This window comes from Pseudorasbora parva, chromosome 23 (genome assembly GCF_024679245.1).
Source record: "Pseudorasbora parva isolate DD20220531a chromosome 23, ASM2467924v1, whole genome shotgun sequence".
In the NCBI taxonomy this organism is placed as follows: Eukaryota; Metazoa; Chordata; class Actinopteri; order Cypriniformes; family Gobionidae; genus Pseudorasbora; species Pseudorasbora parva.
Genome location: NC_090194.1, coordinates 26416802 through 26438437, shown reverse-complemented (window position 1 = coordinate 26438437; position 21636 = coordinate 26416802). Strand labels below are relative to the sequence as shown.

At 39.4% G+C, this 21636-nt stretch overlaps 1 protein-coding gene across 1 annotated transcript in view; it reads left to right on the top strand.

Annotated features, from left to right (window-relative positions):
* Window positions 1-6182: 6182 nt before the first annotated feature.
* The window catches only part of sez6a (seizure related 6 homolog a), a 72853-nt gene continuing 57399 nt past the window's right edge, over window positions 6183-21636 (top strand). Inside the window, exon 1 of the mRNA XM_067433787.1 lies at window positions 6183-6614. Coding sequence (XP_067289888.1) covers window positions 6533-6614 — 82 coding nt within the window. The 5' untranslated portion in view covers window positions 6183-6532. The remainder of the gene's footprint in view (window positions 6615-21636) is intronic.

Here is a 21636-nt window from a genome sequence, read left to right as displayed (position 1 = left end):
GGGGCCAGAACGAGGGATGTACCTTTTGTGCTCACCTCTGGCCCAAGATCCTCCTCCCCGCTTACCGCCATTGCCAGCATCACTGACTCTGCCTCCCTCCCCTTTTTCAGGAGGTTGAGGTGGTATGTTTGATTTGCCCTGCCCCGATCCGACCGCACTACCTCATAATCAAGATTTCCTATTCGCCGTGTGACCACAAAGGGCCCTTGCCACTTGGCGAGTAATTTTGAGCTAGAAGTTGGGTAATACAAGCACTTTATCTCACGGTGTATATTCACGCAGTTTTGTTCCCCTATTGTACAGCCGGCTTTGTTTGTCTTGAGCCTGTAACAAATTGTCCATGGATAGCCACCCCAATGTGTCGAGTTGTGTTTTCAGGTCCATGACATACTGAATTTCGTTTTTGCCCTGCGAAGGTCTGTCCTCCCAAGCTTCTCTAAGAACGTCCAACACCCTACGGGGCTGATGTCCATAGAGAAGCTTGAACGGGGAAAACCAGGTGGAGGCTTGCGGGACCTCGCTGCAGCAAACAATAGGGGTTCCAACCATCTATCCCAATTTTTGGCGTCTTCCTGTACAAACTTTCGGATCATTGTCTTCAACGTGCGATTAAATCGTTCCACCAAAACATCCGTCTGTGGGTGATAGACGCTGGTGTGGACCAATTTAATGCCCAACAATCGTAAAGTTTGCGTAACGTCCGTGACATAAACGCCGTGCCCTAATCAGTGAGGATCTCTTTCGGGATCCCCACTAGGGAGATTAAACTAAACAATGCCTCCGCAACACTCTTCGCAGAAATGCTACGGAGGGCAATTGCTTCTGGGTATCGTGTTGCATAATCCACCAGGACCAATGCAAAACGATGCCCTCGTGCAGATAGCTCTAATGGTCCGATGAGGTCCATGCCAATTCTTTCGAAGGGGACCTGCATAAGCAGTAGAGGGCGCAATGGCACTTTTGTACAGGCCGGTGGATTTACCAGCTGACATTCACGACAAGACGCGCACCACCTGCGCACGTTCTCGTGAATGCCCGGCCAAAAGAACTGGACCATTAAACGATTTAGTGTTGCCGATTGCCCAAATGACCGGCCATGGGATTAGAATGAGCTGCCTGGAAAAGCATTTCCCGACGGCTTTTTGGAATGAACAACTGCGTTGTATCTTGTTTGGACTGAGTGTCTTGGGTCACTCGATACAACCTGTCTTTTAATATGGCAAAATAAGGATATGAGAGCGTCTGCTCAGGGTGGAGAAGCTGTCCGTCGATTGATCGGACCTGCGCAAACACATTATTAAGCGACTCATCCTGGGACTGTTCCAGAGGAAAATCATTGCGGTCAGTGAGGTTCAGCCTCTCAACACTGCTCCGTTGCTCTGCAACAGTACCTGTTGGTCCCGGCTCAGCTTCTCCCACCTGTACAACTGCTTTCTCTCCCCGCCTTCTTTTGCCCCAAGAGACATCCACACATAAGTACCCCAATAGACTACCAAATGCTGGCAAATTTGTCCCCCAAATTAGCGGATGTCGGAGGTGCAGACTAACTGCCACCTCCACTCTATGTTTTTGAACCCGAAATTGAATTATAACAGTCACCAGCGGATAATCCACCCCATCCCCGTGCACACATCGTACCTTAACCAAGCGGCCATTATCCAATGCCAACGATTTTTATCAGGCTTTGATGGATAGCGGGCTGGTTACACCCCGAATACACCAAAGCCGGATAGGTACCCCCCTGAATACTCACTTGTATTTGGTACAGCCCGGCGTGATCGGGGGCAGCCTGGGGCGCGTTGGGGACCCGGATCAGCGTCCCCACCTCCATCACAGGACACCGATCTATCAAGTGACCCTGGTCCCCACACCACCAACAAGCCGGCCCAGACTTCCCCGCCGACCCAGTGGCAGGAAGGGAACCAGGGAATTGGTGTGGAAAGAGAGGGGAAATGGGACTGGAGGCTGGGGTGAACTCAATGGGCTCTGCACCCCTGGATGGCGCTCAAGAGCCCGACGCTCTGTCCTGGAGTCCCCCGAACCTTCCCCGGGCCTGCCCCCATGGCAGATACCCTCCCCTGGTATGTAAGGAGACTGAGAAGAAAAAGGGGAGGGGTGAGAAAGAGAGAAGCCGCCGGCAGGGTTTCGCCGACCCCTGGGCACGCCACCATTTGGTCCTCCGTTAGCAGGATGGCTTGGTCCAGCGATGTCGGCCTGTGGCACTAAACCCATTGTACGGTTTTCCTGGGCAACCGCGAAAAAATCTGCTCCAGTGCCACTCAATCCACGACCTGGTCGACTGTTGACTGGTCTGCCATCAGCCATCTGCGGCAGGGGTCCTGGAGCTGCTGGGCCATCACGAAGGGCTGGCTATTCTCCCCCAGGGTCAGCGGCCACCGGAATCGCTGGCGATGCTGTTCGGGGGAGAGCCTGACCCGCTGAAGGATGGCCCATCGTAGGTCTTCATAGACCAGGAGGTTTGGGACTGGAAGTTGTTGGGCCACTATCTGCGCCTCACCGGATAACAGCGGGATGAGGCGCACCAGCCAGTCCAGTCGCGGCCACCCACATGCTTCCGCGGACCGCTCGAACAGGTCCAGAAAGGCTTCTGGATCGTCCTACGAACCCATCTTAGTGAGCTGCATGCGGGTGGCGCTGGCCGGGGTAGATGATGTGTCCCCGGCTGAAACCTCCCGATCGATGCAGCTCCGGAACAGCTCGCGGTCCTGCTGCTGGGCCAGGAAAAGCGTCTGGAATTGCCGTTCCTGCTCCTCCCTGATCTCCAGCATAGATTGATGTTGTTCCTTGTGTAGGCCCACGAGCGCCTGGATGATGTCCGCAAATGGTGTTGCTGACCACCAATGTAATAATGTTCGTGTATGTGGGTGAGGACTTTGCACTGTTCAACTCAGTCTCTCTCAAAAGTCTCTCCGGTTTCTTTCAGCAATTCCTCTCTGCGTATTTCCAGCTCGAGTCCCAGCACGCTGTGAAGTCCCAGCTTCTCTCCTCCTGTCGTCATCGCCTGCGTGGCTTATAACCTGACACAAGAGACAGGTGTTCATCGTTTGCCCCTGATTCACTTACGTGCCGCTCGTCCTCCGACTCTCTCTCCCGTCACAGACCTCGCAAAACCATGCCCCCCTTGCCACAGTGACATTCTTTTTTTATATATTTAGTGACATCTATATAACAATTGTAAAAAAATATAATCACAAATATATTGTTTTATATACATTTAAATACAAATATTATAGATTCATATACAAAATTATTTGTAGTCGTCATATACAAATATATATGTAATGATTACACTAAAAAATGTTGGGTCGTTTCAACCCAATGTTTGGGTCAAATATGGACAAACCCACACATTTAAAAATGTAAAGCAACAAATATAGGTTTGTCAATATTTTAGCATGTGTTTTATTGAAAATAATTTTTAAAAAAATTGTATGTTTAATTGTTAAAATTGTTTCAATTAAATTATTTCCTAATTATTAATGCAGTTTGATGGCCTGATACCGCTATTGATGAGGACAAAATTAATATTTATCCTGATACGGGAGGCTATAGATTAACTTCTCAGTAATAATATCGAAACGGCTGTTTAGTCAGCAACCCATCCGAAATGAATTTAGAGCCCGTGAAGATGATGATGATGATGATGATGATCGCTTCATTAACTCAACACATTGGTCAGTCTATTTCACGGCTGTGATTTTCATTAGCTAAGCAGACAGAAGTGCTTCGCATCTTAAATCTCTGGCTGAGGGTATAAGCAATGAGATACAAGCATTAAAAAAACTGTCTGGACAAATATACAGTACAGGGTGTAATAAAGAGCCTGGGGCCAGTTGCATAAACTGTTAAAACTAAACAAGTCAAATCACCTTCATTTATATAGTGCTTTTTACAACACAGATTGCTTCAAATCAGCTTTATAGTGATACTAGGAAATTCATTTTGCTTTAGAAGAAAAGCTAAAGTACAAGTTTTTTAAAGTCTGCTACATACAAATTATTGGTCTTGATTGGTCTTGAGGAAATGATTGAACTTTATTTTTAATGAACATCCAGCTCACGTGGGGAAGACATTGCGGGTTTGTTCCTTCATTTTTTACTACGGATTAGTTTTTAAACAAGAGTCTGGATTTGCAGACAGGATGAGATTACATGAATGAATGAAGCAACACACTAAAGGTCCTTTCACACCAGACGCGTAACAAAAAAGCGTAACGAATAAGCGAATATTTCCTGTCAAAACCATTCATATCAGCCGCGACATGAATTTGCGACGTTTCAGAGCTCCAACATTCCAAAACATTCGCGGCGACAGCCGAGAAAACACGGGCACTTCATCATTCAGAGAAGACGAGCTTTTCATTTTATTTAAAGAACCAAGAAGAAGGTTTTAAAGTCTGTGGGACAATTTGAGGATCTCCTCCAGAGACGGCGCATCTGACGAGACAAACCGTGCACTTCAGGGAAACAATCGATCCGAGCAGATGTTTCCAGTCGAGTCACAATGTAAACATTTCCGTGCCACAGACGTAGCCTACTGATGGCAACACGTTCACTTTCCATAATTGTGGACTCAATGTAAAAAAAAAAAAAAATCAACTATTTATAAAAGGTTATAAGATATTGCTGTCTGTAGCATGAGAAATGCCATGCCTGGCAAAGGTTAAAGTTGATTGAATAGCTTGTGACATCAACTGGACATTTCGTCACCTTCGTTTCCTTTTATGTGCTTGGTTGAAGCCGTTTTTGTCGCCGCTAGAGTAAAAAAAAATCGACATCGAAACGGAAAAAATAAACGTCGTTTTTTCGCCTCAGCACATTCGCGTTCGGTGTGGAAGTGCTCATTACACAAACAGCTGTTCGGGAAAAAAAACCATCGCGCGAATACTTCGCACGTCAAAATCGCGTCCAGTGTGAAAGGGCCTTAATGTGAGTAAAAAATTGTATTTATAGATTGCTTGATATTGATCTATTGATTATGTGCATGTGTCTTACTGAACATACCTTAGCATGCTGTCAAAGGCTGAAGAATCCTTTATTTGAGGTGTTGTTGGTTCATTGCTATTATGGATCATGCTCAGACTGTTTTGACTGACTCTGCAGTGAGGCTTTGTGTGTGTGTGTGTGTGTGTGTGTGTGTGTGTGTGTGTGTGTGTGTGTGTGTGTGTGTGTGTGTACAGTTCAAAGTTATATCCACTGATCAGACGGGCTAAGTAATAAAAAAAAATTCTAATCAATCACGAGTGGATGAGCGATAAATCTTTGTATTTTTTTAATTAAGACACATTGCAAGCCCTGTGGGATGAATGATTCTGGTTGCCATTTTTCCACAGGCTTTCAAAACAATTCCCAAATACTGATAGGGGAGCAGAAGCTCATTAAATACGCAAATCTTATCCTAGTCGTGGGCGTTTACTTCCAAGTTTTCAGTGTGCCACGCACATAAAAACCAAGCATTCCAGGAGAGAGCCTCAAAACCAGGACATAAAATAGCCTATTACTCATTTATTATGATGTTTTTAAATGTAAAACCCATGCAAACATCATAAGTTGACCTCAGACAACAGTATAATTTTTTAAAAGCTAGTTCCTGACACCTTTAAAGATTTAACAGCTAATTTTTGAACACAACATTTTACAATTGTAATCTGGACAAACAAACTGAAAACCTTCAAGATTTTAAAATGTTTTCAAACTTTCTGATCCAGCTTTTTCAAGCCCACTTCAAAGTTTGCCTTGATGAACCTTTTTATCTAGTTGTTCTTTATAGTTATTTTGCACTTTAGTCTGTTTTAAACATTTGTTTACTTTATAATTTTTGTGTGTATGTTGTAGAAAAAAGTTATTAAAACCTTCTAGGAGAACAACACATATGCTACTGTGATAAAATCTTCAGGGTTTTTTTTTTTTTGTGATAACCATATTTATCTGTTCTGAAATGTAAAACCTGAAATGTAAAACAATGTTGTTTATATATTGCTATTATTTTACCCACTAAAACAATTCACTCACTGTCTATAATAATATACTGTCTATAATAATAATATTGCTATTATTTTACCCACTAAAACAATTCACTCACTGCCCCCCCCCCCCCCCCCAACATTTTAAATTTCTGTATTCCCTAGGGTTAAGTTTATACTTGTTCTCATTACATTAGGACGGTATGTCCATCCTCATGCATCTGATGTAATTCTCCTCTGCCTCTCCACACACAAAAGCTGCTGCTCTAAATAAGCCCAGTGCCACTGGATGAACGCCAGGCTGCTGTCCAAAGTGTCCAGGCGCGCTGAGGTTGATTGGAGCTGTCCGCGGTCCTGAACCTCCACCGCGCAATCCGCTTATAACAGCCCGTGAGTCGAGCTCTCTCTCTGCGCGAGTCACCCGGAAAGACGAGTATAGACCATATGCTTACAAGACCTTACGGACATTTTATTTGAAATTCGAGTCATTCTCGCTGGATTGTTTGACACAAGGACACATTATAGTGTGTCCCGAGGAGTCGTTTCAGTATGTGCGTAAGGATCGAGCTCCAAACGAACTGTCTCTTTCTGCTGCTCATTTTGAGTCTTTCAGTTGACACGCGTTGTCAAGGTGAGTATTTATTTTTAAGTACATAAATCTACTAATGCTGCTGTATGTAATAGAGTTAGACATTCATCTTGGATACATTGACTGGGATACCTGCTATCTGGTGCTTTACAGGCAAATTATTCCCTAGTTAGCGCCACACTTGCCATATCCTACAATTAAAAATGCGCATTTAATAAGACAATTTAGGATATTTAGAGGTTCATTGATCACGTGTTATACTTTAACAGAAATATCGCAGGACTGCACGAAGCTGTCAAGCGTAAACTTCATCTGTAGAGTGTTGAAAGAAAGTCAACAGGGTCCGCTCACATTAACGCGATATAAAAAATAAACAAATAAATAAACAGACGCAGGGCAACAGAATTAGGTCTCGAGACGCCTAACTTTAAGCTCCAGACGGCCAGACCGGCCGTCTGCGAATAACTTGAACCTCCCAAAGTAAGTAAAAACAAAATGCTTGAGCGGTCCTGTAAGTATATTATGGGGCATAGTATTTCAGCAAGCAAAAAAGTTATATTAAACGTTGGTTTTGGCACGTATTTTCACATTTTTACGCGTTACGTTAGTCTGTGGCAGTAACCATAGAAACAGTATGCTGCTCGAGCGCTTTGATCGACGCGAGTATCGTGATGAATTTTAACAAAACATGACGAATGTTTTCATTATCACGTCATTATAAATATAGTATATTGAAATATATGCATATATATATGTAATTTTAAACTTGTTTAAAAAGTATTTCGACAACAGCAAATTGCGAGAGAGAAAGAGACCGAGACGAACCTTAACATTGCGTCTCGAAAATGAGATGTATAGAATCAGTCGCCTCAATTTTGCACCATTTCACAAGTCAAATATCGGCGCAGTGTTACAACGGGACAGAGTGATTGTGCTGTGGGTCCCTGCAGCAGAAGATAATGACACTAATCCTGAAGATCAGATTACCACCGTCCCGAACAGACCCGTTTATGAAACCAGAAGAGTTGTGTTGTTTTTACGAGTCTAATAACAGACTCTCAGCTTATTCAGGTCATTTTAACAGACACGGATAGACTGCAGATGGCACAGAGGTTTTTTATAACAAAACTGCTTCATAAGTCAGTGTATTGTTGCGGTTTAAATTTAATTTAGTGACACAGCATGTTTGGCAGCCATATGTTGTGTTGTACAAATGAGATGCATACCTCCTGTCCTATCCTGTTTTCTCATGTTTGCTTTAGAAGTAGCCTACTCTGCAATGAGATTTTAATGAGACAGTTGTATTGCACAAATGGACTTTAACACTATTAAAATATGCACCTTTTTAAATCAAAGCCTAAATTATAATTTATGCAAGCTTTAAAAAACGAATTGAATTAAAGCATAATGATACTATTTTCAACATAAACAAAAAGGGGGCTTTTATAGCGATCTAAGCGCATGGTCTAAAGGCGCAAATGCACTTAGTGCATGTCCGAATCCACTTTTGCTAGTTTAACAACAGGAAAAATGGTTGGCGCACCAGGTGCTTGGTCTAAAAGGGTTGTCCCTATTCTCGTAATGAGTAATGGCTGTGTTTTGGGCATAACATGCAATAAACTAATCAGTCTCATCTCCCATTCCCTTTAAAAGCCAGTTTCATGGCGGATTCACTATTTACGTACATGGCGGACTTGACTTTAAACGAGGGGCCTTATCATACACCTGGCACAATGCGCCGCCAAGCGAGACGCACAGGTTTTTGCTATATATTATTTTCATGTTCAGTACCACATTGTTTTTAAATATCAAATGCATTTGCGCCCATTTGAGCGCCCATGTCCATTGTGCGGCCATTTTTACACCCATGCGCCCTGGTCTGAAAATGAGGTGTGTTCAGGCGCGTTGCTATTGCATTACTGAAAATATTGCAATATTTTTATTTATTTAAAGAGGATGTTAGTAATATGCGCCTATAGGCAGGTTCACAATGTGCGTACACTTTGCTTATTACACACACACATGTCCGCAGCAGTGTGTATTAAATAATTTATTATTATTTGCAGTAATGACGAGCAAGTAGGCGCCATTGGACGAGCAGATCCATTTCCTGGCTAGAGAAGCGTTCAGTTTTTCTGCTTGCAAATTCCGCCATGTATAAGCGAATGCAACTGGCATTTTAAAAGGGAATGGGAGATGAGACTCTGATTGGCTTATTGCAAATTATGCCCAAAACTAAGCCCATTTCCGCCACTAAATAAAAAAGAAAAAGAGTAATTGCGATTTTTTTATCTCAGAATTTAGAATTTTTTTCTCACAATTGTGAGTTATAAAGTCAGAACTCTGAGATATCAACTCGAAATTTTGTTATATAATGTCAGAATTTTTTCTCTCACAATTTGCCAGTCAAAGTCAGAATTCTGAGAATTAAACTCCCAATTGCGGGATATAATGTCACAATCCTGACTGAGAAAAAAAGTCAAAATTGTGACTTAAAATCACGCAATTGCGAGTTTATATCTCCAAATTCTGACGTTATCATCATGCAATTGCGAGTTTATATCTCCGAATTCTGAAGTTATATCATGCAATTGCGAGTTTATATTGTGCAAACCATTTTTTCCCATCGTTAAACTAGCAAAAGTGGATTCGGACACACCCTAAGTGCACTTGCGCCGTACTTTAGACCAACCCGATCACACATAAATGCGTATAAATAGTACGAGTGTGCAATGTCGTGGAATGTATACGCCAAAACTCATTTTGGCGTGCATATGATACGCACTTTATGGCGTATATATGACACGCTCTTGGGTAGGTTTAGGGTGGTGGGGCGAATATATGACACGCTCTTGGGTAGGTTTAGGGTGGTGGGGCGAATATATCACACGCTCTTGGGTAGGTTTAGGGTGGTGGGGCGTATATATGACACGCTCTTGGGTAGGTTTAGGGTGGTGGGGTGGGGGGTTCGTATGTATAATACGCCATAAAATGCGTGTCATATGCACGTTTTGGCGTATACATTCCACGACATTGCACACTCGTACTATTTATACGCATTTATGTGAGAATAGCCTGTTAGACCATACACTCAGATCATTAAAATAGGGCTCCAGGTTTGTTGCCTCAAAAAAGCTACGCACCAACAATGTGTCTAAACACACCTCATTTTCAGACCAGCACGATGTGTGCACAAATGGGCGCAAATGTATTTGCTATTTAAATAGCGTGGTGCAGGACGCAAAAATGATATCTGCGTCAGGCTGAAACTAGCAAAAAACATGCGTCGCACCTGGGGCCGCATTGTTCCGGGTGTATGACAGGGCCCTGGGGGTTTATAGTCTAATTACTCAAATAAATAAAAATAAATATAATATCATTGCTTTCTGTGGTTTGCTCTTTACTGTAAAGTGCCGAAACATCTACAGTACACTACAATTTAAAACACACAGACATTTTTAAAGAACGAAACTGGCGTTTCTGTGTACAAATGTAGCATTTAAATGAAACTTCTGGTGTTCCTCTCTGACTTGTTGGTTCCACATTACATAATGTCAATTTCTGCTTGGTCTTGTGTGGATTTTTCCACCATTATAGGAGACTTTTGTGTTTTTTTTTAATCAAATACATTTTAGATGGTAAATAGTCAATGTCATTGTGACTTTTTGAGCTATGAACGGGAGTTTTAGAAGTATTCGAGAGTGAATGAGTCATTTAGGCTGCTGGAGAAAAAAATAATTTATATGCAGGCAGAAGTATGTGAAGTAATTTAGAAGTGCGCACTAGGTCTATTCACGTCTGTTGCTGAATTCATTTTGCTGCAGCTTTCTTATCAGGTCCTCTCATAATTCCGTGCCTTGTATTCTGGTTATTCAGAAACAGAAGCATGGAAACACTCTGAGGGTTTCAATTTCTGCCTTTCATACCTCTGATTTCAGGGGAGGGTTTGAAAATGTTCAACACCTGTTTTTTGGATTGCTGGTGATTAGCTTGATCAAGGGCTATTCAGAAGCTGCTAGTTGACATAATTAGTCTGGCGCTTTGTCAGTTTATGGCTTGTAAATGGGAGTCATTATGGCAGAATGCTCTCTAATGCCTGCTACAGACTGCAAATTCGGCAATCCTAAAAGATCATTACGACCCACAATGGATCTACACATGACACGGATGTAATATACTTGGGTATGACATGTATGTAGATTGTATGATGATGACACCTATTGAATTGTAAGCTACAATGTGGTCATGGCTAGGTCAACCTGGTACTTTTGTAAATAGAGCATGAGGTACAAGTAAGTAAGTTTTAGCATGTCACGTTGATCAATGCGCATTTCATGTTGCATTTTTATTGGCTAAACAGTAGACGTCAGTCGTAGCAGCAAACACACTCGGTGCGTCCCAATTCGCATACTATCCATCCTAAATAGTATTCGAGAATAGAATTAGTATGTCCCAAATTGTAGTATGTTAAAATGAGTATTCCAACGATACCCGGATGGTCTATTATTTTCGGTTTTGAACATCGAAGTTCAGATCCGTGTAGTATTTATTGTCCAAAACCCATTGCCTTGGACGAGGATTTGATTTGAACTACAAACGCGGATAAATATTGTTTAAATAGTGAGAGGTTTAAAAAAAAGGGTGGTTTGAGTGAATACTTATCAGCATCTAACCTGACGAAATGAAATTTATTCAGTGTTATCCAAATTATATTTCACCTGTAACAGCAATGAGGACTTTTGTAATGATACTTTTGGCTATTATTTTTTTGAACAACATTATATTTAAATTGCAAACACATGAGGGAAGTTTCCAGATGAAAGATCAAAATGCTACTACAATTATTTCCGAAAGGGTAGGAAATGAAATTAAACCGAATGTGCAGGGTTTTAACTATGACAAGATGATTGACAGGGCAGTTTAAATAATAATAATAGATTTTATTTATAACGCACTTTTCAAGTGCTACAATGGAAAAGGAAAAAAACAGAAATTAATAAAAAAAAGTAAAAATATAGAATAATAAAAACACTCAAAAGATAAGTCTTTCTGAAAAAAAAGATGACAGGATGCATGACAGAGCTGTCCGTTAAAGATGACGAAGTAGTATCGCCAAAGCTTGCTTACTTTTCTGCAACATACTCAAAAGTATGTACTTTTTCTTCAAAAACAGTTTGCATACTTTTAGGACATTTTGAGATTATCATGCTAAATCTCTGACAGAGTGACAACACCTCTCTCTCACCGTTTATGAGCCACAAACATAGAAATCGGCACAATTGGTAATCTTTCATTTGGGGAAAATCATACAATGTGTACCGGGCATAATATCCTCATGTTGTCTGAACTCTGCAGGTGGGGCTGAGATGCTAACCCTCCCTTTATCTCTCTCAGAAACTGAAGGATCTGTCTTTTTGGGCTCTACTGATGGTTTATGTACTTTATGTGTATGTGAAAAAAAGCAGAAATCTACACACATGGGCTAATATGGCCATCCAGAACCGTGGCTGATATTACATCCGGTTCATCCGTCAAATAGAAATGTGAGGATAAGTTGGTTGTATTGCGTTATGGCATACGGCTTTGAACCATAAGCAATGGCAGGCTGATCTGAGATGGCCTTTTCTAATAAAGAAAGGCTGCAGATTATAGACAGACAGTATAATGTGTCTGGAATCATTTATTGAAGCGTTTTATCTGTGTGACCATCCGCACACATTTCCTTTTGTGTCAAAAAGGCATTTAAAACACTTTATTCAATCAGCACGCTGTGATGGTTCTTGTATTGATTTCAAGTGTTTTTATTTCAGCCTAAAGGGCGGCGACATCGACTTCCTTGGGCATCAATACTTGCTGATCCTCTTGAAAGCGCAAAGCTGATGCTCTTTACATGCCAGGCACCTGCAGCCACACAACCATAAAATTGGTATATTTAAGAGGAAGATTACAAGTTGACATTTTGACTTTTAAAATGCCACAAGTCCATCGGCCTCCTAATCCTCCTCTTGTTATGTGTGACATTTCATTATTTAGTATCCTGATGGTTTCCTTGGCCTCTGATTCAGAATGCAAAACAGGGTCTTCAGCGTCTTAACATACACTAACACAATTTTTTTTAGGCTAAAAATGTTCTATTCCGATTTTGCTTTCTTCATGAATTAATTTAAGAAATGTGTCAGAACTATCTCTGTGAAGTTGTTTTAAAGAGTTCTCTAATGACATCTCTAATTAAAACAGAAGAACACAAGACTGTTTAGTAATGAAAAGCAGCTGTGCTCTTCGTGGGATATGCGTCTTTTTCCATATGTGTTCCATATGTGCCCTCAATAGTATGTTATCGCAAAAATAATTTTCTAATCTTGTAAATATCTCACCAGCCCTTCAAATGTCTTTGCATCCCTCAAGCCTTGATTGACAGCTACAGCTAGAACAAACCTTTGCTTTTTCGACATAAATCATTCATTCATTCATAAATATGTATGAATCATGAGCAGAGTTATTTTTATTAAGGGGCAATATTTTTTAAATACTATTAAGAATATATGTTTTATATTTACTATTATAATGTAACTATTTTATATATATATATATATATATATATATATATATATATATATATATATATATATATATATATATATATATGTATATATGTATATATATATATATATATGTATATATGTATATATATATATATATATATATATATATATATATATATATATATACATATATATATATATATATATATATATATATATATATATATATATATATATATATATTTTTTTTTTTTTTTATTAAGGGGCAATATTTTTTAAATACTATTAAGAATATATGTTTTATATTTACTATTATAATGTAACTATTTTATATATATATATATATATATATATATATATATATATATATATATATATATATATATATATATATATATATATATATATATGTATATGTATATATATATATATATTAAAATTTTTGGACTGTAAAAGATTTGTATTTATATTAAGCATATTTTTAATATACTTTAAATGTAACAGCAGCAAACTTAGATTGTTTGTATTGGAAAAGTAGAAGTGAACTTACACTTGATCATGCTTAACATTATGAAGTGAATAACAGATTATCTTTTCATCATGGCACCTGTTAGTGGGTGGGATATTTTAGGCAGCAAGTGAAAAAAATGTACTCAGTTTTTTTTAATCTATCAAAAGTGGTCCAAGGAAGGAACAGTGGCGAACCAGCAAAAGGGTTAAGGCTCATTGTGGACCGAGTGAGGAGTGAAGGCTGGCCCGTGTGGTGTGATCAAACAGATGAGCTACTGTAGCTCAAATTGCTCAAGAAGTTAGAAGTTTGTTGCGTATAGGACTGCACAGCCGCAGAGCAGTTAGGGTGCCCATGCTGACCTCTGCCCACCGCTGAAAGCAGAAACAGTGGGCATGTGAGCATCAAAACTGGACCACGGAGCAATGGAAAAAGCTGGCCTGGTCTGATGAATCACGTTTTCTTTCATATCACGTAGATGGCAGGTATACTGATAGTTTACTAGTTAAATATGTGTAGCACATTTTTTAGTTTATGAAAGTATAATTTGATAGCCTGACAAGCCAGACCAACATCAAGATGTTTGGTCTGGAACCTCACCATTGACAGAGCTCAATCCAAGGGGCGGGATAAACGGTTGTCTTTCAAACTCCCTCTGCACACGATAGGATAGCGCTACCAGAGCTAGTTGGAAGATTAAACTTTCACCGTATCCGTTCGGCTAAACTCCGAAAACATCTTCCCTTTATAAGAATGGCTTCAGTGCCGTTCTTTGTTCTTTTCTCAGAGAAAAGCTTAACGTCATTATGGCCCCGCCCACCGACTCTATACACGATGTGATTGGCCCGACCAGAGTTTGGCTATTACAGCTCAGACTTGTATTGAGAGTTCCTAGACGACACTCGCGGCAGATTAGATTTGTTGCCGCTAGGGTCCGTCTAGATTTCTAAGCTAATACTTTGAAGTATACTCTCAGTAAACTATATTTTTGCACTTTAAGTACAGTACTATGTACCTATTTATGTATTATGTTTTATACTTGAGATACACCTTTAAGTGTAATTTAACTTTTTTTTATATTATTTATTTATTTATTTATTTATTTATTTATTTATTTATTTATTTATTTATTTATTTAAAGCACCAGTCAGCACCAGAATTTCTAATAATTTTCAAAAAACTTTCATGGCCCCCAGAATATTTTGAGGTATGAATATCTGAACAAACAATCAAAAGAAAGAGCCTCTGCTTTCAAAAAATAAAAAAAAACCTTTTTATTTTAGCTTCATGCATTCTTTTTTTTTTTTATCATCACTTGAATGTGGGTAAGTTTCATTAAAAAAGCAATTATTTAGAACAAAAAGGCTGTCATGACTATTTTAGAGAATGGTGATCAAAACATAGATGGAGTAGATCGAGTCCATCAACACCCCCAAAGCTGCACAGTCCTATAGTTCATCCTGGGTTGACATTTAATTTGGTAACATTTAGCACTTTTGATTTATATGTTGTTTAATTTTTGATGATCACATTAGATTATGTAGTAAACAATGCTTTTATCACTTGTTTCAGCATCTTCGGCTGTGTTTTGAACCAGAGATTCTGTACTCTTTCAGAAGATGTGTAAGAGAGCCTGACATTTTCGTCAATGGTGGAGAAAGAATTAAAGGGTTAGTTCAACCCAAAAATGAAAATTCAGTCATTAATTACTCTACCTGCCCCTTAAGATCATCGGAACACAAATTAATGTTTTGAAGATGAACGAAAGTCTTATAGGTGTCGAACGACATGAGGCCAAGTAATTGACGACAGAATTTTCATTTGTGGCTAAACTAAACGTTGATTTGAATTGGACTACACAAAAAATCACATGCTCAGAATTAGGAACATATATGTTTTCTTTATAAATCAATATTTTCAAACAAGCATATTGTATTGCATGCCAGAGCCAATTATACTTTTAAGTATCTTGATCAAAAGATTGAGTATTAGCCAAATGTACTTAGACTTTTCTGTCAGTAAATGTTAAGTATACTTAAGTGTATTTTTAAGTATATTTCTGAGAAGTACATAAAAAGTAGACTGACAGTATACTTTCTTATTTTTAGTTTAAAGGTTCAATGTGTTAATTTTAGCGGCATCTAGAGGTGAGGTTTCAAATTGCAACCGTCCACCACTCATCACTCTCTTTCGAAGCACATAAAAAAGCTACGGTGGCCAACAGAGGACAAAGTTGTCGTTGTCTGAGACAGCAGAGTAGCTAGCTTTATTTGTTGTGCACTTTGATATTTAAAGTTTTTCAGACCTTTTACATTCAGCTCTATTACAGATATATTGCACACTGAGTGAAAGGTAATATTCGAAAAAAGCATAATAGGGGCAATTTAAGTGATTTGAATTTGGGGGTCAGGTGTCTGGAGTCTGTGTAATTATTTGAAAATGTCGTACTTGCATTTTTTCCCTTTTAAAAAGAGCATTTTGTAATATAGTGTTTGTTAATATTCTAAGTAGATAATATGCTGTAATATTCAGTAAATGAATTATTTTTGGTTTTTGGTTTATGCTGTTCTCAGGTAACACAGCTGCTCAGTGTCTTTAAATAAAGTGACAGGGAAAAGTTTCTGTGGATCCCTTGAGCACATTTGTCAAATAAGAGGCTCTGTGTTTTGGCAGGATCAGAGCAGAGGACAGGGGACTCTCAAAGGCTCCAGGACAAATGGAGGTTTCATGACGTCTCAGATGCCACTGTATTTGAAGCGGCCGCTGCGATCGATGCGAGCATTTGAATTCTGCTTTCAGTGACTGCATCTGTCATTCTGTAAAAAATGCTCTGTTGATGTTCTTCAGTTTGAGACATGTCTCTCTGCATTCCTCCTTTAGAGGTAGAAACACAAATAACTGATTGCATTTTTTCTTGTTATCAGTTGTGCCTCAAACTTGAATTACTTTCAGATCTAAGGAACATGTAAACCCATTGAACTAATAAATAAAAAAATAGACCCTGACTCCTGGAGACTGCTTAAACCAGCAAATCAGAGCAGAGCTATCTGTTTTGAGAAAACACTTGCCATTTTTTTGTGCAATATGCATCAGACAGTCAACGACAACTGGTTGTCGATATCTAGATACAAGATTTATGAGTCTGAGCCTTTATGATCATGCTTCTTTTCGGGCCTTTCTAATGGTCATCTCTTAAAGCTGCACTCTATGTAACTTTTCCGTCCGCTAAAGGGCGCCTATTCAAAACAAAGGCATATTTTGATAACGCCAAGTTTGAGCAAAGAATCTTGGGACATGTGGTCTTCACCTCACAGCCGGTGAAAAAGAATTGCGATAGAAATTATATTCATGGATGCGGTTATTAACGTTACTGTAGTATGAAGCAGAGCAGGACCGAATGTTGAGGGAGCTGAACAAGGCCGCTGGAGCGATTGTTCATAACATCCGGCTCGGAAACCGAGGGTGAGGCAGATATGACACAATTGACAGGCGACTCCCTCAGACGGCCCGGTTCATTGGTTAAAATAGTTGAAACATTTGGGATATTGTAAGAACTCAACTGAACAAAATATATAAAACTGGCCTAGTGGTGGTTTTTGGATATTTTACTGCAAAACAAAATATCACATAGTGCACCTTTAAGTTTGACACCCTCACTTTGGCACTGAGAGTTCTGACACTGAATACGATAAAATAGGACTTAGCAGTCAAAATCTCAGTGGTATCTGTTGTAAACGTAATAATGCTCATTTAATTGCAGTAATTAGTCCAGTTGAGGAACTGCTAAAGCTGTAGCTGTTTGTGAAGTTGTTTAGGTGTTGTGCTGTTTACCTTTGCAGTGATTTGACAAGGTGAAGAAGCCACGGTTGGACTTTAAAGCTCTTCTGTTGCTACGGGAGACGTCTTTCATGCCGACAGAACTGTTCGCACCCCGTTCTCTCTCATCCAAAACAGAGAAGAAAAATCTGTGTTTTAGAGGAGATTAGTGAGCACATTACAAACAAATACAGACAGACCCACAAACAAATTGCAACACAGGCTGTCAATAATGGGTGTCTTACAACTAAACATGAAAGATGAAATCTCTTCCATGCGAGCTTTGGACATTATGGTAACACTTTATTTTAGGGTTCAGTTATTAACTATTATTAGTATGCACATTACTAGGATATTGGCTGTTTATTAGTACTTATAAACCACATGTAACACATATAACAGTTATTCTTCATGACCTTATTGTACCTCCCTTACCCAATACCTAAACTGAAATGCTAAAAAAACTACCGTACTAACTATTAATAAGCAGTAAATTAGGAGTTTATTGAGGCAAAAGTTGTAGTTAATAGTATGTGTTCCCCATAATAAAGTATTACCTAATTAATGAATTAAATTGTTTTGTTATAAGTTTAAATTTCGAATGCTCCAAACATTGTGTGTAAGTGTATATACATAATATTTTTTTATTCTTAATATATTGTATTTTAGATAAAATTCAAATGTATTTGTAATGAACAAAATAGGCAAATGCCCTGTTCAACACCAATAAAATAAAACAGTGTTTATGTATTTGGTAACACTTTATTTTACAGTGTCCTTGTTACATGTACTTACTATATATTAATAACTATAAATTACACATAATTAGATGCAATTAACCCTAAACTCTACCCTAACCCTATAGTAAGTACATGTAGGGTAGTTATTATTACTCATAATTTATAATCACACTGTAACACGGACAGAAGTAATGCACGGACACCTTCAAATAATTGTAACTATGTCTTTTTTTAGGTGCATTCATATGATTTTGCAGTGCATATATTTTTGTTTAACATAAATTAGTGCTTTGCAGGACTTTGAAATCTCATCTTCCACAAAACACATAAAAAATGTCTTTATGCTAACAGATAGCTTTTGTATATTATATGCCAAAAATCGAAAAGACGCATTGCACCGATATATGGGTTTCACCCTTTTTGTGAATAGCTTTTTTTTTTTTGCTATTCACTGAACTGTTTAATTTAGCTCTTGGGCGAACCTTAAATTCAGTAAACTCACAAGAAATATGACCAGTGGTATGGACGACAATTCGATTGACAGTTTAGAGTTCACATGGTTCATTCAGCTTGCATAACCGCTCTAATACAAATGAGATCAAATAGCTGAAGTGGCACCTGGTCTGCTGTCAGAGTGTGAAGTGATCATTAGAGGTGTAAGGTTAATGCATCAGGACTCCGGCAGGGGACTGTGGTCCTGGGTTTGTTCTCGTTCTCCTAGGCCTGACTGATTATACACATAAGAGAAGCTGATTAGAGAATGGGTCGGAGACACAGTCAGTGCTGCCAATCACAGCTGGGGTTCCTCACACTATTGCCTCGCATAGCCAGACCGTCTGACTGACAGCTTTCATTGACCAAGCACCGCCCACAAGCCATCTGACTGATATGTAAAGCAACCAATCACAATTCATTTTGTTCCACATCATGTTTAGGGGCTTGAAAATGTAACGTCGGTGTCCCTACAATAACAGCCCTGTGTAGAACTCTTGGGTGCATTTTAAAGACTCTATGCTGTGAATAATACATCCTTCACATACTTTTGAAAATCCAGCTTTTAGTTGATCCTGATAAGAGCTCATTGACACAGCTGTAAGAGCTCATTGACACATTGACGCGACACACATCTCCCAGAAATCCTGTAGAATTCAACCAATCAAACGAAGTGTTTACAATTTTGAGTTCCATATGCATCAGACGTTCAGCCAACGGTCCTACTCACATTTAGCCTGGATGCCAGCCGAACATAGCCCCGACCACAAATTTTTTAGGTCGGGCAGTTCGGTCTGGCCTTGCTCCATAGAGGAGTAATTATCCCCGAACAGAAACTGTTCGGACCAATGAAATCATCAGGGCGGGACTTGCGACAAACTTGGCAACACAGTGCAGTTGAACTCTGTTGACATTTGACAATGCGTCTCTTCGTTGCTCTGATTGGTTGTAGGTCTATCCAATTGATATCTTTCCTGGTTCGGCTGAAACACACCCCATAATCACAGCCCAATGGAATAGTTTCAGACTCATATTCTGACTAGAATTGAGTATGACCACGTCAGGCTAACTCACATTACAACGCTAGGAAAAAGACAAACAGACCGGAAGAAGAGACTCAAAAGAGAGAGAGAGACAGGAAGACATACGGAAGATCTGTTCAATACTTAGTGAGTTGTCTTGTAATAAAGTCTAATTTGGGACACTGTTCATAGGCTAAAAGTCTACGCAACGCACAAAAGAAGCGCATTAGTTAGCATTTGCTATGAGGTGATACTCTAATAGCATAAACAAATATTTTACAACTTCAACTTTACAGCAGAAAAAACATTTTATAGCCTGGTACAAATTGTGGTTTTGGCCTATACGGCTAATTTTGACCTTCATGACAACTGTGAGGGGGGTGATTTTTATTTATTTATAGCTCATTAGTTTACATTATATAAAGCCTTAAAGTTCTGAATAATTAAGGGCATAGTTACTTTGATTGACAGGTGGATAGCCATTTATCCGCCATCTATAGTCATTGCGTCACCTTAGCTCCGCCCACATCCCGGCTATTTGCCCATTTTCTGTTTCTGTTTCGCTATGACACGGTGCCAAGATGGCAACAGCCAGCTCATCTCTACTTTACGCTTCAGAACCATAAACTGTAAAAAAAAATATGGGCATAGTGTCCGTGACATCACCCATAGGATTCCGATAAGCCGTTCTGAAGCGTAGAGACATATTGCAAGCTTGCCATCGCGTGTCACTCCCGGATAACAGAAAATGGGCAAAGAGGCGGGATGTGGGCGGAGCTTAGGTGGCACAATGACTATAGATGGCGGAGAAATGGTTATCCACCTGTCACTCAAAGTAACCACGCCCTTAATTATGCAGAAATGTAACGCTTTATATAATGTGAACGAATGAGTTGTAAAAAAATTCACCCCCCTCACAGTTGTCATGAAGGTCAAAATTAACTGTATAGACAAAAACAATTAGCACCAGGCTGTAAATATGTTTTTGTCTGCTGTAAAGTTGGGAATTTTAACATGGTGCTCAATGAGATTCTGCTCCCTTCTGGAGCCTGTCTCTAGTGGCCAGTTGAGGAATTGCAGTTTACATTACTTCCGTATTGGCTTCAAGAGAGATCGCGGGATGTTGCCGCTTGTTTAGAAAGGCTTATCGGAATCCTATGGGTGATGTCATGGACACTACGTCCATATTTTTTCACAGTCTATGGTGTAAACTGATAGAGATGAGTGGTGTAAACGATCTTTGCTGGTGTTTTAAAAATAATTTAAGGATACACAGAGTACTTACACACACGATCATAATTTTCGAGAGAAATGGTAAAGGGGATTGCATATACGAACAAGTTCTCACTGTAGTAAACAAATTCCACCCAATCTCTCTTTGGTGACGTGGATGATTTCATTGCATTAACTGTACATCATCATATAAAGCCCGACCTGACAATTTGTTTGGTCCGAACAGCTATGGTTCATGCATAGTCCACACTGAACTTCCCGACCTCAAATGTTGTGGGCGGGGCTAAGTTCGGCTGGCATCTAGGCTACAAATATTTGGTAAACTGTACATTTTTAAAGGTGTCATGAACTGGCTTTTTTAAAATTTTATATATACTGTTTTCTGAAGTCAACTAATAATGTTTGTGTGGTTTTTACATTCAAAAACATAACTAATAAGTAATAGGCTATTTTCTACACTGGTTTTGAGGCTCTTTCCAAAACGCTGGGTTTTGATGGGCGTGTCGCACTGGAGACTTGGAAGTAAACGCCCAAGGCTAGGATTGGATAAGATTTCCATATTTAATGAGCTTAAGCTCCCCTGTCAGTTCAGGGAGAGAGGAGAGAATGAGGGAGAATCGGCAACCAGAATGATTCACTCGATCACAGGGCTCATAAACATCTTTATCAATCAAACAAACATGTTTTATTTGTCATCGACCCGGGAATGAT